Source organism: Hylobates moloch, unplaced genomic scaffold (genome assembly GCF_009828535.3).
Source record: "Hylobates moloch isolate HMO894 unplaced genomic scaffold, HMol_V3 SCAFFOLD_5, whole genome shotgun sequence".
NCBI lineage: Eukaryota > Metazoa > Chordata > Mammalia > Primates > Hylobatidae > Hylobates > Hylobates moloch.
In genome coordinates, this window is record NW_026652280.1 from 139,970,974 (window position 1) to 139,986,851 (window position 15,878).

Sequence of the window (15,878 nt, forward strand, 5' to 3'; positions counted from 1 at the left end):
TTCTGTCTCCCACTTTAAATTATGAAAGGGACAATTACAGTACTGGTGGAAAAACATTGCTGGAGTGCTTTAGTGAAACCAATTATTTAGGTAGCAGCATGCCACGGTTACGGCTTAGTTGACAGTTACTCTACTTGTCAACTTCATAGGTTGGTGTACGATTCTTAACATGAATATTAAGTAGAGGCATTGAATGAAGATAATTTTCCGATTATAATCTTGCTTTGCTTCTTCAGGACTTTATAAACCAGACCAGCTGGCTGTAGCACAGATACGAAAGACTTTGAGACCTTGAAGGCACCTTGAAGAACATCCTCAGGCTTCCTCATTTAACAGGAAAAAACCTGAGGCCCAGGGAGGCATCTCAGCTAAAAATACTACTATACATTTAAAAGGAGGTTTCTTCCGGTCGCAGTTGCCTTCACGTTTTCAAATCTTCTCTTTAAAAAGCAAAAGCAGGGCACATCCAGGCCAAGCGCCAGAAAACTCGGAATTGGCTTTATTTCCTTTTTTTCTAGTTGGGCTCGGTTATGATTTTCGGTAACGTACACAAGTGCTGTCCTTTTCCATAGACAAACGCTTAAAACAAATTTTACCCGAGAAACAAGGATAGACACGAAGCTGCCCTCCCTGACCCGTTCCTCACCCTCGCCAATAGCGACAGGCGCTGCCCGCCGTCCCTAACCCGGACCAATCAGCAGCCTGCTGCGGGCCTGACGGGAGGGGCGGGGCCGCCGTTGCCAGAGAAGCCACTAGCCGGTTACTAGCTGCGCTTTTGTTCCACTTGAGCGGGCACTCTTCCGCGGCAAGCAGGTCTAGGAATTCGCCTGCTTCCCACCTCGCGTCCCTTGCCTTCCTTCCTAGTCTACCCACTGTAGTGCCCCCTGCGTCCCGCTCCCTCCTAGCCGACCCAGAGCACAAGAAGGATTGCCAGGGTTTCCATTGCAGCAGCCCTGGCGCCTCTGACCCTTTTTTTATAGCGCGGCGATGGCGGGCTGACGTCACGAAGACGTGCGGACGCAGCGGCGGGGGCGTAAGTACGCCTTTTGGGTTGGGGACGACTTTGTGGGGAGCCTAGCTGCTGCTGAGCGTTTACCGCGGGAGCCGTTAGAGGTCTGGAGGTGAGGCAGTGGTGGGTCCCGGAAGTAACAGGCCCTCGCGCCTACCCAGCCCCCTCCGCGCAAACCCTCCACCTCCCTCAGGCTGACTACCTGGCCTGGGAAAAGGGCGGCGAGACTCACTCTTAGGAAGGTTGTGGTCCCTGGGCCATCAGGGCAGATGTTAGCGTGAGGTGGGCTTGTCCAGAACGAAGTCCTGACCGGGCTGTTCCTGGATATGGTTGCGTTTCTTTCAGAAATAGTGACCTCTTAATCATTGGGCTGGCTTTTAAGCGCCCATCATGTGATATATCAAATTGTAGGAAGCCCTGGGGGCTTCGTAAGTGAGGTATATTACAGGAATCCTCAGGAAATAATTCCTTCTCCAGGATTCCTCTAGGTCCCAGCCCCTGTAGGCGACCCCTCTAGTGCGGGATTGACCTAGGGTCGTGGAGAGTGCTAAAGGCCGACTTGTGTTCAGTCCCAGCTCTGCCACTGAACCCGCTGTGTGGCCTTGTCTAGGTCACTGAACCTTCCTGGCTTCTTACTGATAACTCTAAAATGGAGACAATAATCATCACTTTGGGGTGGTTGTAATACGAGATTAAGTAAACGCAGGGCCATTAAGGTGGCACCGAATGTAGGTGGTTAGTGATTGGTGGTGCTTGTTATTTACTGAGAATAACCATACTGGGGCTGCTGTTGGGGATAAAATCTATTTCGAAGACAGTTTCCTCATCACGCAACGCATAGTACGGTTTCAAGTGTTTTTGAATGAATGAGGTTCTTGGAGTTTTAAGTGCAACTTAGTTATGGTTAAAGAAACAAACCCGGTCGGGCGCGGTGGCGCACACCTGTAATCCCAGCACGTTGGGAGGCCGAGGTGGGCGGATCACAAGGTCAGGAGATCGAGACCATCCTGGCCAACACGGTGAAACCCCGTATCTACTAAAACAAATACAAAAAATTAGCTGGGCGTGGTGGCGGGCGCCCGTAGTCTCAGCTACTCGGGAGGCTGAGGCAGGAGATGGCGTGAACCCAGGAGGCGGAGCTTGCAGTGAGCCGAGATCATGCCACTGCACTCCAGCCTGGGCGACAGAGCGAGACTCTGTCTCAAAAAAAAAAAAAAAAGGCAGAAAACCTGTCTGCTTTTGAAATTAGTTTGATATTTTGCTTATAGTAAGAATGTCATGATCATGTTTATGATCTGCTTTTTGTTTCTCTTTTTCATCTTCTTATTTCACAATGGATGTGTATTTATAGTGTAGTTTTTCTATCCCAAAAGTTCCTTGTGACAGACTTTAGAACAATGGAATTTAGTGATCTGGTCAGGGTCTGCTCTCTTTCTTTAGAATTGTAGTCTGTAGAGCTTTTAGGTAGCTCAATCTTATTCATTACTCATTTCCTTGTCCAGAACAGTTTTAATCTTTTGAATCTAAATTGAATTTATAAGTATTAAAACCTGACTGAATAAAGGCAAGTTTGTGGGGTACTTTTTGCTTTGTAGATTTTTATATTTATGTTTTCGTATCATGGCTTTTTTTTTTTTTTTTTTGAGATGGAGTCTCGCTCTGTCGCAGTGGAGTGCAGTGGCGCGATCTCGGCTCACTGCAACCTCCGCCTCCCAGGTTCAAGCGATTCTCCTGCCTCAGCCGCTCTCGAGTAGCCGGGACTACAGGCACCCACCACCATGCCTGGCTAATTTTTGTATTTTTAGTAGAGACGGGGTTTCACCATCTCATGGCTTTTAATTCAAAACTGAGTTCCACCAATTTCGTACTTGTAATCTTGGACAAGCTGTTTAACTCTTCTAAGATTTAATTTCCTTATTTATAGCTTTTTAATAGCAACCTTATGAAGCTTTTGTGAGATGATGTTTATAAGGTCAGTCAGTGCTCTGCTCAGTAAATGACAACAGCTGTCATGTTGAAGGAAAGGAATATGCTTTATGTTTATCTGGTACAGGATGGTGACTTTATTTGGGATTAGACAATATTCTGAACATCTTTGGCCCAGTCTTTTTCCGAGTAATTGGGCTCTATATGGACACTCAAAAGTGTCTGAGTTTAAACAATAAATAATTTAGTCACCCTAACTTATATTTGAGAACCTAATCTACGCTCCCCACTGTGTTAGGTAATTTTTTAGGGCACAGAGTGATGCGTATATTTGTCCTCACAGTTAATGGCAAGTTTAAAAGAAAACTAAAATATGAGCATTTATGGAGCAATTAAATTCTAAACTATATGATTCTGAAAATACTTTTGTTTAGAGTTCTTGGTGGGCTGAAGAAATCAGGGCAATACTTTGAGAAGGAAATGGGATGTTGGCTTTGAAGTACATGCCGTGTTTACAGACCAGCCACTCTTGCTGTCAACTCTTCTGCCTATATTATCCAATCTGCAGCCCATCTTTTAAATATACATCCTTCTTTATTCATTGGAGAGAGGCATTAGCCAATTAGTTATCTAAGCTAATCTCTCTGTATCAGAAAATGTTTTTTCCATTTTGGTAGCTTTTACCTATAAAATTTATTTTCCAGCTTTTTGCCTTTTTCCAAACTTCCTATACTTTTTTTTTTTCATACAGTTACCTCTCTGGTGAACTTTTGACTAGTGTCCAGAATAGTAGGGGGAAAAAAAGAGCATTCCTACATCTACTTTGTGTTCCTTGCTGAATATTTCATGGTGACTTTTTTCAGTAGAAGCTGTGTTTGAAGCCAGTAGAAGTTAGTTTTCTAAGAATTCGTGTTTGAGAAAACAAAATGTGCAGGTTTCATATGCTATTCTCTTCAGAGAGATTATTTTAAAATACGTATTCGTCTGAAGTTAGTTAATTCACTTAGTCTGATCTGCCATGGACCATGATTTTCCTTTTTCTCTGACCATGGCTGGCATCATGATCCCTGAACAGTTATCCCCAAATGCTTGCTGTTGGCCACAATGGAACATAGCCTACAAGCACTCCTGGAAAAAGCTTTAAGTACATGTCCTCTTAGCAGTAGACTGGCAAAATTGTCTCTGTATAGGAAATTTAAATCTTTAAACATTTTAAAATATTTTAAAATTGCTCATCTTTAAGGATTTTTAAATGGTTTTTTAAAATTTTTCATTTCCATAGGTTTTTGGGGAACAGGTAGTATTTGGTTACATGAGTGAGTTCTTGAGTGGTGATTTGTGAGATTTTGGTGCACCCATCCCTGAGCAGTGTACACTGAATCCAATTGGTAGTCTTTTATCACTCACCCCCTTCCCACCCTTTCACCCTGAATCTCCAAAGTCCACTGATTCATTCTTATGCCTTTGCATCCTCATAGCTTAGCTCCCACTTATGAGTGAGAACATATGATGTTTGGTTTTCTATTGCTGAGTTACTTCACTAAGAGTAATAGTCTCCAATTCCATCCATGTTGCTGCGGATGCCATTAATTTATTCCTTGTTATGGCTGAGTAGTATTTTATCATATATATTATATATATGTATATCACAGTTTTTTTACTCATTGTTTGATGGACATTGTGTTGCTATAAAAATGCATGTGCAAGTATCTTTTCTATATAATGACTTCTTTTCTTCTGGGTAGATGGCTAGTAGTGGGATTGCTGGATCAAATGGTAGCTCTACTATTAGTTCTTTAAGGAATCTCCACACTGTTTTCCATAGCAGTTGTACTAGTTTACATTCCCACCAACAGTGTAGAAGTGTTCTCTTTTCACTGCATCCATGCCAACATCTATTATTTTTTTTGATTATGGCTGTGCTTGCAGGCGTAAGGTGGTATCACGTTGTGGTTTTGATTTGCATTTCCCTGATCATTAGTGATGTTGAGCATTTTTTCATGTTTGTTGGCCATTTGTATATATTCTTTTGAGAATTGTCTATTTATGTCCTTAGCCCACTTTTTGATGGGATTGTTTTTTTCTTGCTAATTTGAGTTCATTGTAGGTTTTGGATATTAGTCTTTTGTCAGATGTATAGATTGTGAAGATTTTCTCCCACTCTGTGGGTTGTCTCTTTCCTCTGCTGACTATTCCTTTGGCCATGCAAAAGCTCTTTAGTTTAATTAAGTCTCAGCTATTTATCTTTATTTTTATTGCATTTATTTTTGGGTTCTTGGTCATGAAATCTTTGCCTAAGCCAATATCTAGAAGGGTTTTTCTGATGTTATCTTCCAGAATTTTTATAGTTTCAGGTCTTAGATTTAAGTCTTTGATCCATCTTGTGTTGATTTTTGTGTAAGGTGAGAGATGAGGATCCAATTTCATTTTCCTACATGTGGCTTGCCAATTATCCCAGCACCATTTGTTGAATAGGGTGTCTTTTCCCCACTTTATGTTTTTGCTTGCTTTGTCAAGTATCAGTTGGCTGTAAGTATTTGGGTTTATATCTGGGTTCTCTATTCTGTTCCATTGGTCTGTGTGCCTATTTCTATACCAGTACCATGCTGTTTTGGTGACTGTGGCCTTAGAGTATAGTTTGAAGTTGGGTAATGTGATGTCTTTTCACCTAGTCTTGCTTTGGCTATGTGGGCTCTTTTTTTGGTTCCAAGTGAATTTCAGGATTGTTTTTTCTAGTTCTGTGAAGAGTGGTGATGGTATTTTTATGCGAATTGCATTGAAATTGTAGATTGCTTTTGGCATTATGGCCCTTTTCACAATATTGATTTGACCCATCCATGAGCATGGGATGTGTTTCCATTTGTTTGTGTCATCTATGATTTCTTTCAGCAGTGTTTTATAGTTTTCCTTGTAGAGGTCTTTCATCTCCTTGGTTAGGTATATTCCTAAGTATTTTATTTTGTTTTGTTTTGTTTTTGCAGCTTTTGTAAAAGTGCTTGAGTTCTTGATTTGATTATCAGCATGGTCACTGTTGATGTATTGCAGTGCTACTGATTTGTGTACATTAATTTTGTATCTTGAAACTGCTGAATTTATCAGTTCTAGGAGCTTTTTGGAGGAGTCTTTAGGATTCTCTAGGTATAGAGTCATATCATCAGCAAACAGCAACGGTTTGACTTCCTCTTTACCTATTTGGATGCCCTTTCTTTCTTTCTTTTCTCTGATTGCTCTGGCTAGGACTTCCATTACTATGTTGAATACAGATGATGAGAGTGGGCATCTTTGTCTTGTTTCAGTTCTCAGAGGGAATGCTTTCAACTTTTCCCCATTCAGTATTATGTTGGCTATGGGTTTGTTATAGATGGCTTTTATTACATTGAGGTATGTCCCTTGTATGCCGATTTTGCTGGGGGTTTTAATCATAAAGGGATGCTCGATTTTGTCAAATGCTTTTTCTGCATCTATTGAGATGATCGCTTGATTTTTTTTAATTCTGTTTATGTGGTGTATCACATTTATTGACTTGTGGATGTTAAACCATCCCTGCATCCCTGGTATGAAGCCCACTTGATCATGGTGGATTATCTTTTTGATACGTTGTTGAATTTGGTTAGCTAGTATTTTGTTAATAATTTTTTTTTTTTTTTTTTTTTTTGAGACAGAGTCTCACTCTGTTGCCAGGCTAGAGTGTAGTGGCATGGTCTTGGCTTACTGCAACCTCCGCCTCCCGGGTTCAAGCATTTCTCTGCCTCAGCCTCCGGAGTAGCTGGGATTTTAGGCGCCCGCCACGATGCCCAGCTAATTTTTGTATTTTTAGTAGAGACAGGGTTTCACCATCTTGGCCAGGCTGGTCTTGAACTCCTGACCTCGTGATCCACCCGCCTCAGCCTCCCAAAGTGCTAGGATTACAGGCATGAGCCACCACGCCTGGCCTTTTAAGAATTCTTGCATCTATGTTCATCAGGGATATTGGTCTATAGTTTTCTTTTTTGGTTATGTCCTTTCCTGCTTTTGGTATTAGGGTGATACTGGTTTCATAGAATGATTTAGGGAGGATTCTCTCTTTCTGTATCTTGTAGAGTAGTGTCAATAGGATTGGTACCAGTTGTTCTTTGAACGTCTGGTGGAATTCAGCTGTGAATCTATCTGGTCCTGGACTTTTTGTTGTTGTTGTTGGTAATTTTTAAAATACTATTGCAGTCTCACTGCTTGTTATCGGTCTGTTCAGGGTTTCTCATTCTTCCTGATTTAAGCTAGGAGGGTTGTATCCAGGAATTTATCCATCTCCTCTAGGATTTCTAGTTTATGTGTGTAAAGGTGTTCATAGTAGCCTGAGTGATCTTTTGTATTTCTGTGGTGTCAGTTGTAATATCTCCCGTTTCATTTCTAATTGAGCTTATTTGAATCTTTTCTCTTCTTGATTAATCTTGCTAATGGTCTATCAATTTTATTTATCTTTTCAAAGGACCAGCTTCTTGTTTCATTTATCTTTTGTATTTTTTTTTTCAGTTTCATTTTGTTCTTCTCTGATCTTGGTTATTTCCTGCCTTCTGTTGGGTTTGGGTTTGTTTTGTTCTTGTTTCTCTAGTTTCTTGAGATGTGACCTTACATTGTCTGTTTGTGTTCTTTCAGACTTTTCAATGTAGGCATTTAAGGCTATGAACCTTTCTCTTAGCACCCAGAGGTTTTGATAGATAGTGTCACTCTTATCATTCAGTTTGAAGAATTTAAAGTTATCTTTAAAATGATTTGATCATTAAACATGTATACAGAATATGTGTCTTTGTTTCACCCACCACTGAAAAGTTGTACAAAAGTATATTTGTCAGTTAACAGTATATTCCACATTACTGAAAACATTTTATTGTGAAATGTCTGCTTTTCTATGCAAGAATACATTTGGTCCAATAAAATGATAGCATTTCTTATAAAGTAGGACTTTTTATGCTAAATAAAATTATTACATTTTTGTTCAACACATATTTTTTGTTACACAATTATCACAACACAAAAGCAGTGGAGTGCCTTGGAATCTCTGAACAATATTTATCCTGGAGAAGATGACTGTCGATAATTTTCATGGAAATTCCTGAGACAAATAGTTCTCTTCCTTGTGTGTTGAGAAATCAGTAATGTAATGTAGATTCCATTTTAGAATGTTAGGTAGAAAGTCATTCTGAATTCCTAGTTTTACAGTGTATTGATTTTATTTATTTGTTTACCCTTTAAGATAAATGGCGGTTACCAATTATACGTGATGAAGCAGAAAAATTTTATGACTTTATCTTATGATAAAACTTTTAGAAAAGTTGTGTATAAAATACCAATACCAAACTAGTCTTATCTTGTAAAATATTTTCTACAAATTGAAAATTTCTGTCTTCTTACATTGTTTTTTAAACTTTTATTCCAAATATAGGAACCATTTGTCTTTTAATGATCCCTGAAAAGACAAATCAAGGGGTGAATTTTAAAAAAAAGGTAAACAGTCTTTAGTCATTATATTCTTTAAAAGCTCTAAGCCTTATGTGTTTTCCTTCCATTATTGCTTAGCTTTTACGAGGCTTATAGGTGCTGAGGATTCAAATATAAAAAAGACATTCTTTCTTGAGATTCCAGTCCACAGAGAGACAAATATGACAAATATTTAAACAAGTAAAGGGTTGGTACCAGTTGCTCTCTGTATGGGATAGCTATTGCAACTGAACGAATTAGTAGATGATGGTTCTCTTGATTGCAGTGACTTATCCAGAACATATTCTTCTTAACTTTCAGGTTTGGTTTTTTATTTTATTTTGTGTACTTGTAATTCTTCTAGTCTATAAATAGCTCAAAATATTGTTATACCATTGTAATAGATGTTGCATATTTGCAGCGTTCAAGGGAATCATCTTAGACTATCTGTTGGTTACTTAGCAGTTCTTTTTGGACTTCACTTTCTGGTATTTAAAAAATATGACCATACTTCTTTGGCCTGTTTCCTAAATATTTGTCTCTATAGTATATAGAACATTCAGATAAAATGTATACATTTTATGGACACTTTGGAAGGTTTCTGAATGGCTAATTTAAATAATCTTCAACCTGTAATTTCACTTCTACTCTAAGTGTTAAAAATTCCTGAATGTAATATGTTTTGTAATACAGACATATAAAACTAAATTACAAGGAGGCAAATATCCAAAAAAAATGTAGAAAACCTTAAATATAACCTTTGATTTTGTGTAAACATAAAATGAAGTCAGGGAACACATTACCACGTATTGTTAGAGTTGGGAAAACAGAGCCTTAATGGTTGCCAGAGCTCTAACTCATTACTTAAATTGGAGTAGTTTTGAAGAAATTAATAAATGTTCACATTTTTAAAGTGACATCTACAGGTGTGAGTAAAAACAATTAGTAACATTTGGAAGTAATGTCATCTGTCTGGTCTTTTCATTATCAGCAATAATATTCTAGATTGAGTTGGGAATAGGAGTAAGTGAATTTAATTTTGAAATGTCTACTTGCAATTGAGTATCCTATCCTTTGTAGCTATTGTTGCCAAGTACTTTGGAAAGTTGAATTTCTGCAGATTTAGGCATAAATAACATATATTTCTTATGGCATGGGCCTAATAAGACAGACTATAGGTAACCCATGGTTTTTATATTTGTTTTATAGTCCTGCTGGGTTCAAATATTGTAATACTTCAAGAAATAGACTAATAAAGATTTTTACACTCTTGTGATTATTTAGGAATTATCAGGCCTTTTGGAAACAGTGTATGGAAATTGGCAATTGTTGAGTGGTTGTGCTATGCAATTTTGATACAATTTTGAATTAGTATAACAATGAGTAGCAGTTATACCTCTTATTTTGTCTTTGAAATGTTATCCTTTTACACATCCTTATAACCTTTATTTTTTATGAGAGTAATGACAAAAAATCTCTATTGAAATAAATTTAATAACTAAAATATTTCCTAGCTTTCAGCTTATGTGGAGAAGTCTCTGTGAAGCCACCTATAAATCCATTTACTGAATTTATGGAGAAGGCTGTAAATGATGGAAGTCATTCTGAAGAACTCTTTTCCCATCTTAAAACTATATCAGAGAAAGAAGATTTACCACGGTGTACCAGTGAAAGTCATCTCAGCTGGTATTCTCATCAGTATCAGGGGAAATCTAAATTTCCGATTTCAGGATTTCCTGTTTTGTCTATAATATAAATTATTTGAATCAAATACAGCATTCTTTTAAGAATATCTTTTCCAAATCTAGTATTTATTTATTAAAATATATTTAATCTGATTACAAAGGTACTCATCTAGCAGAATTCAGCTAGTTTTTTTGAATCTTAATGAAAGCAATTAAAAATGAAAACTTGGCTGGGCGCAATGGATCATGCCTGTAATCCCAGCACTTTGGGAGGATGAGGCAGGTGGATCACTTGAGGTCAGGAGTTCAAGATCAGCCTGGCCAACATGGTGAAACCCCATCTCTACTGAAAAAATGCAAAAATTAGCCAGATGTAGCATGTGCCTGTTGTCCCAGCTACTTGGAAGGCTGCAGTAGAAGAATCACTTGAACCCGGGAGGCGAAGGTTGCAGTGAGCCGAGATAACGCCACTGTACTCCTGGGTGACAGAGCCTGGGTGACAGAGCGAGACTCCATCTCGAAAAAGAAAAAAAAATGAAAACCTCATCTGTTAAGAATTTGTAAAATAAAGCTATTTAAGATAAATGAAAATATAATATGTGATATTAGAAATGTAGTTAATGAATGTGAAATCACTGTCATTTGGTATATTACTATATAGCAAATACTTGTCATACTTCTTTAGAGTGAGGAATACACTTGTTATTTACATGGAATATTGCCCCCCGTCAAATGGCAATCTTAGTATACCATTACTGTCAGTATGGATAGCTTAGTCCAGCTTCTGGTTTAACTTGTTATGAATGAAAATAATATTTTATCATCTATAATCACACTTGACTTTCTGCCCATGGTTTTTAATAAGGGACAGGTGTCATTTATAGATAGAATGTTCTTAGGCTCATTACTTTAAGCCAGTTGTGCTTAAGAACACATATATTTTTGACATCGCCTCTAAGATGCCGTCAGTTGTTAATGAGCCGTTATGTTTTACAAAGAAAGAGAAAAGCTGCCAATTAAAGAGTTTCCATATCACTTGGAATTTTACTTATAAATATTGAAAATGCTCCTTCAAACTTAACTATACATACATCTTTAATCCAAATAACTTTTGTGATTACATACAAGTAAAATATAAGTAAAATATTCTTAAAATTTGCTTACACTCAAAATCCAAGTTTCGAGCTACTTTTGAACTAAAAGTTGTCCTTGCTATTAAGAGTACTGTATAGGTGATATGGCATTTCTGAGGAGCATCTTTAAATGAAGTGGATTTAACTTAAATTTTGTATGTGCATTTGTAATTAGCCTGAAGCAGGACATTCTAAATGAAAAGACTGAATTGGAAGCAACACTTAAGGAAGCGGAGTTGGTAACTCGTTCTATAGAATTGCTTTTGCCACTATTTAAGGACACCGTTGAAAAGATTAATTTTGAAAATGTGAGTGACTTATGAATATATAATAAAATGAAAAGCTAGTATAATACTCAGAATGCATTAACTGAGGTCTCATATCTTATATAGGTGTGCTCACATATGAGTATTTAATACCAAAAATGAGGGTTTATCAGAATTCTTTATTCCCGTGTCATTAACTACAATTCTTTTCCTGAAAGATAATCTCAGCATACACCTGATAAGAGGCTAAGCTAGAAACAATATATTTTGGATGTTTGAATTACCCGGAGTTCAACTAGAAAATCAGCTTTTCTTAAGAGTGAATTTTAAACTAAAATCTTCTGAGAGATGAAATATATGTTTCTATAGTATTATTTGGAGTAGAGAACTATTTTTAAGTTTCAGCATATTAAAGTTTAAATTAGGGACAAACAATAGATTATCTTCTATAACTTATTTAAATAAAAGCCTAAAATGCTTTTAAAATTTAAGCTCTTATTTTGATTTCATTTTATTTTAATGTACTATATAACAGATCCAATTTACTATTAACAAATTTTGTAACATTTATTATTACTATGCACAAAAGAATGATTTTGTTTAGTAGGAAAAAATGTCGTTTGATAATATATTTTAGAGGGTTTTACTTAATGCTGTCTTAAAATGTGTATGTGGTTCTTATAATTTGTCAGGTGAATCTTTCTGCATCGAATTTGAAGATTTCCGAACAGAAGGAAATATTAACAAAAGAATTAGACACCTTCAAAAGTGTAAAACTAGCTTTAGAACATCTTCTTAGAAAGAGAGACTACAAACAAGTAAGGCATCAACACTAAGCACTCATTTTAATAGTGATATTTCTCATTTGAAGGATACATTATTTTTAAACTGTAGAAATTATTGGTATATTTTAAATGGAAATAATTATTTGAATTTTGTCAGTCATTAATCCATACCTTTAATGTTTCATAAGTAGTTGTATATGAAAACCACGTTTTTATAGAAAATGTATTTTCGTTTTTCATCTCAAAAACTTTGTTATACTTAGCTGATTCGAATAAAATATACACTTTTTGAGTTTAAGCTTTTTGTACGTTATATTTATACATATCTATATATTCTTCATCTGGTAAAAGCTTTATTGAAATAGAATTCACATACCATACAGTTCTTCCATTTAAATTATAAAATTCAGTGGTTTTCATTGTATTCACAGAGTTGTGCAGCCATCACCACAGTCAATTTTAAAGCATTTTTATCACTCCAAAAAGAAAGCTTATACCCTTTAAATCACCTAAATTATTCTTCTGACTCCCTTTTGGCTTTTTCCTATGATAAAAATTATTTCAGAATTGTAAAAACTATCTAATATTAGGTAATAGCTTTTGTAATTAAAAGGTTACATGCTGATAGAAAATTGTGATAAGCAGAGAAATATTCTCGATCTCAGCACTTAGTGAAACATCACTATTAAGGACTGTTAATTTTATGTTGTGTACGTTTTGCAGTATTTTGTTTCTTTATATATGTTATGTGTGCATATATACGTGGTGTTTTAGAAAAATGGAGTAAAACTACTATCTTTGTTTTGTAATTGGACTTTTATACTTAACACTGTATCAATATTTTCTCATGTATTGAATATTTTTTGAATAGAAAGGAATCTTAACTCGAGCTCTTTAGACGCTTATGGATCCAAGGATGGCCTTTATGAAATCCATGAGCCCTCTGAAATTCCATGTACAATTTTGCATTATATGTACATATATATGTGGTTTTGGGTGAAAAGAATTGATAGCTTTTTCACATTCTAAAGCAGAAGTATGACTCTCAAAAATGAATAAATAGTCGTCTATGGTCTCATTTAAAATGGCTATATAGAATTCTGTTACTGATTTGCTGTAATTCTTTAAGAGATTTCTTATTGCTAGAATTTAGATTGTTGATAATTTTTGCCTATTTGTAAACAGCACTGTGTTGCATTCTATACTCTATACAAACTCTATACAAACTTCTTTTGTATAGAGGGTTTTTGTGATTTTAGTGTCATTGGCCTATACTTTCTGAGGCATTCTTTTGAGATCAATTTAGTAAATTAACTAATTTCATAAATTGCAGACCAAAAATAATTTGGAATACTTGGGCAAAAATCTTTTCAATGGTTAACTCTTTTAAAAATCTGAATTAATATATTAATTTATTGAGTAATGCTTATTTCACTTCCTACTTTTTTATATAGAGAAATATAATTTGCGGTCACTGATTTATAACATTCTTTTCTCAGACAGGAGACAATTTACCCAGCATGTTGCTAGAAAATCTAACTGATAATGAAAGTGAAAATACTGTAAGTCTTTCCACACTTACTTTGTGTCCATTCTTCCTGTCATTGTTATTTGCATGCTGCTTGGTTTTATAAATTAGCCAATATTATCCAAGTTGTGAAATTTCTAATTCTTATTTTATATTTGCTCAAGAATCTTAAGAAGAAGGTATTTGAAAAGGAGGCCCACATCCAAGAACTTTCTTATTTGTTTCAGAGTGAAAAGGTAAGCAAAATTTGAGCTTTTGAGCTTAATTCATTATATTAATATTGACCCCCTTTTTTTTCCCACCCTGGCTTCAACTCCTCAGAAATAAACACAGAAAAGTGTTTTGAAATTCTAGATTATTTGGATATTTTACAGGTTTTACCTATCAAATATAACATCTTAATTTTATTAAGTATTTTTAGAATTTTATGGTGTTTGTCAGGATACTTGGCATAAATCACTTCATATAGGAACTGTTTTAAATTTGTATGTATTTCAATTGGGGGACAAATTAAGGAATTTTAGTGTTTGTAGGAGCATTTTAGGTATATCCATACCTTTATTTAGAAAGATAGATGAGAATTTTAAAAAAGAGATGATTATCAGGAGCCATTAAATAAAAAAGGTTGGGGAAAAAAACTTAGCCCTGGTTGAGCATGAAATACATTTGTAATAGGGGCGGCAGTTTATGTAAAGTAGTGCTTTGCTTTTTATCAGCTGTTTAGATTGTGCCTCAATCAGGGTAAAATTGAAGATATTGGGCTGGGGATACAGCAAATAATATGGATTTTTTTTTGGTTTTCTCTTTCTCTTTGTTACAGACAAACACTTTGAAAGCAAACCGTTTTTCCCAATCAGTAAAAGTAGTACATGAACGACTACAGATTCAAATTCATAAAAAGGAAGCCGAGAACGATAAGTTGAAAGAATATGTAAAGGTTATATATAAATATGTATCCATTTTTATAGCTTAAGTGATAAAATTAATGAAAGGCTATAAAGCCTTCCTTAGTTCTAGAATTTGGTGGTTTTAAAATACACAATTGTTGACATGGGAAATACATATTTAAGGTAAATCTTAATATCTGTGGCCTAACTAAAGGTTTGGGTCCAAATTTCAATATAAGAATGCTGTCTCTGTTTAATACCAATCTAGGAAGGATTTATGGAATTGAATTACTTTAAAAATCATTTCTACTTTATAGTTAATTTATATTTACTGTGGAAAATTTATAGAAAATAAATTTAAATACACCAAAATCGTTGTTAACATTTCGGTGTACATTATTTCAATCTTTTTTCTCCATCTATACATATATACATACATTCTTTCACATGTTTAACAGTCAATACAATGTTTATTTTTTGTTACTAATCGTAATAATTTTAAAATCAGCCCAACTTTGTTGTTCACAAAATTAAGTAATTCCCTTATTAAACAACTTTGTAGAAGTATAATTAAGGAGAATTTTTTGGTTTAATTATTCTTTTGGAGTCAAAGTCACTTTGAGATAAGAATTTGAGGTGGCATATCATACAATATAAGGTAACTTTTTTTTTCCGTCAAAGGCAAAGAAGCAATATTCCCACCTTGAGAGGTTACAGAGACTCAAACTCCATTGAGTGTGAGGACTTCTGAGTTAGATTTCTGTTTGGTTTTGCACTCCTGAATCATAGCAGATGTCTGCAACCTGTAGCATGTTTCAAAACCATACTCGAGTTTGTGTGTGTGTGTGTGTGTGTGTGTGTGTGTGTGTGTGTGTGTATGTGTGTTCCTTTAAAGGGACATTAAGCGGGTTTATGGGGGATATAAATTTTATATGCTAGGGCACTGCAGATGAACTGGACTTGGTATTGCAGTGGTCTGTCATAGTAAATACAGGAGAACACATGTGATTGAATACATCTGATGTGTGATTGAACATATTAGATAATCATCTTTCCCAATTTATCTTAAAGCATAGTGGTTATTTTTTATAACCATGATAATTTGGAGAAAGAACGTAAGGCTAAAATCCTAAAATTTTGCTATGAAATTCTACTATAATTTGAATTCAAATTCTTTTACCAAAATGCTACTGTTAAGAAATGAT

The 15,878-nt window shown here is 35.5% G+C and overlaps 1 protein-coding gene across 1 annotated transcript in view; it reads left to right on the top strand.

The window, feature by feature from the left end:
- The first annotated feature begins 1,044 nt into the window (after positions 1 to 1,044).
- Positions 1,045 to 15,878, top strand: part of ODF2L (outer dense fiber of sperm tails 2 like) — a 55,766-nt gene continuing 40,932 nt past the window's right edge. Inside the window, exons 1-8 of the mRNA XM_032155463.2 lie at positions 1,045 to 1,121; positions 8,355 to 8,416; positions 9,904 to 10,075; positions 11,383 to 11,515; positions 12,166 to 12,291; positions 13,758 to 13,820; positions 13,951 to 14,022; positions 14,607 to 14,723. Coding sequence (XP_032011354.1) covers positions 9,963 to 10,075; positions 11,383 to 11,515; positions 12,166 to 12,291; positions 13,758 to 13,820; positions 13,951 to 14,022; positions 14,607 to 14,723 — 624 coding nt within the window. The 5' untranslated portion in view covers positions 1,045 to 1,121; positions 8,355 to 8,416; positions 9,904 to 9,962. The remainder of the gene's footprint in view (positions 1,122 to 8,354; positions 8,417 to 9,903; positions 10,076 to 11,382; positions 11,516 to 12,165; positions 12,292 to 13,757; positions 13,821 to 13,950; positions 14,023 to 14,606; positions 14,724 to 15,878) is intronic.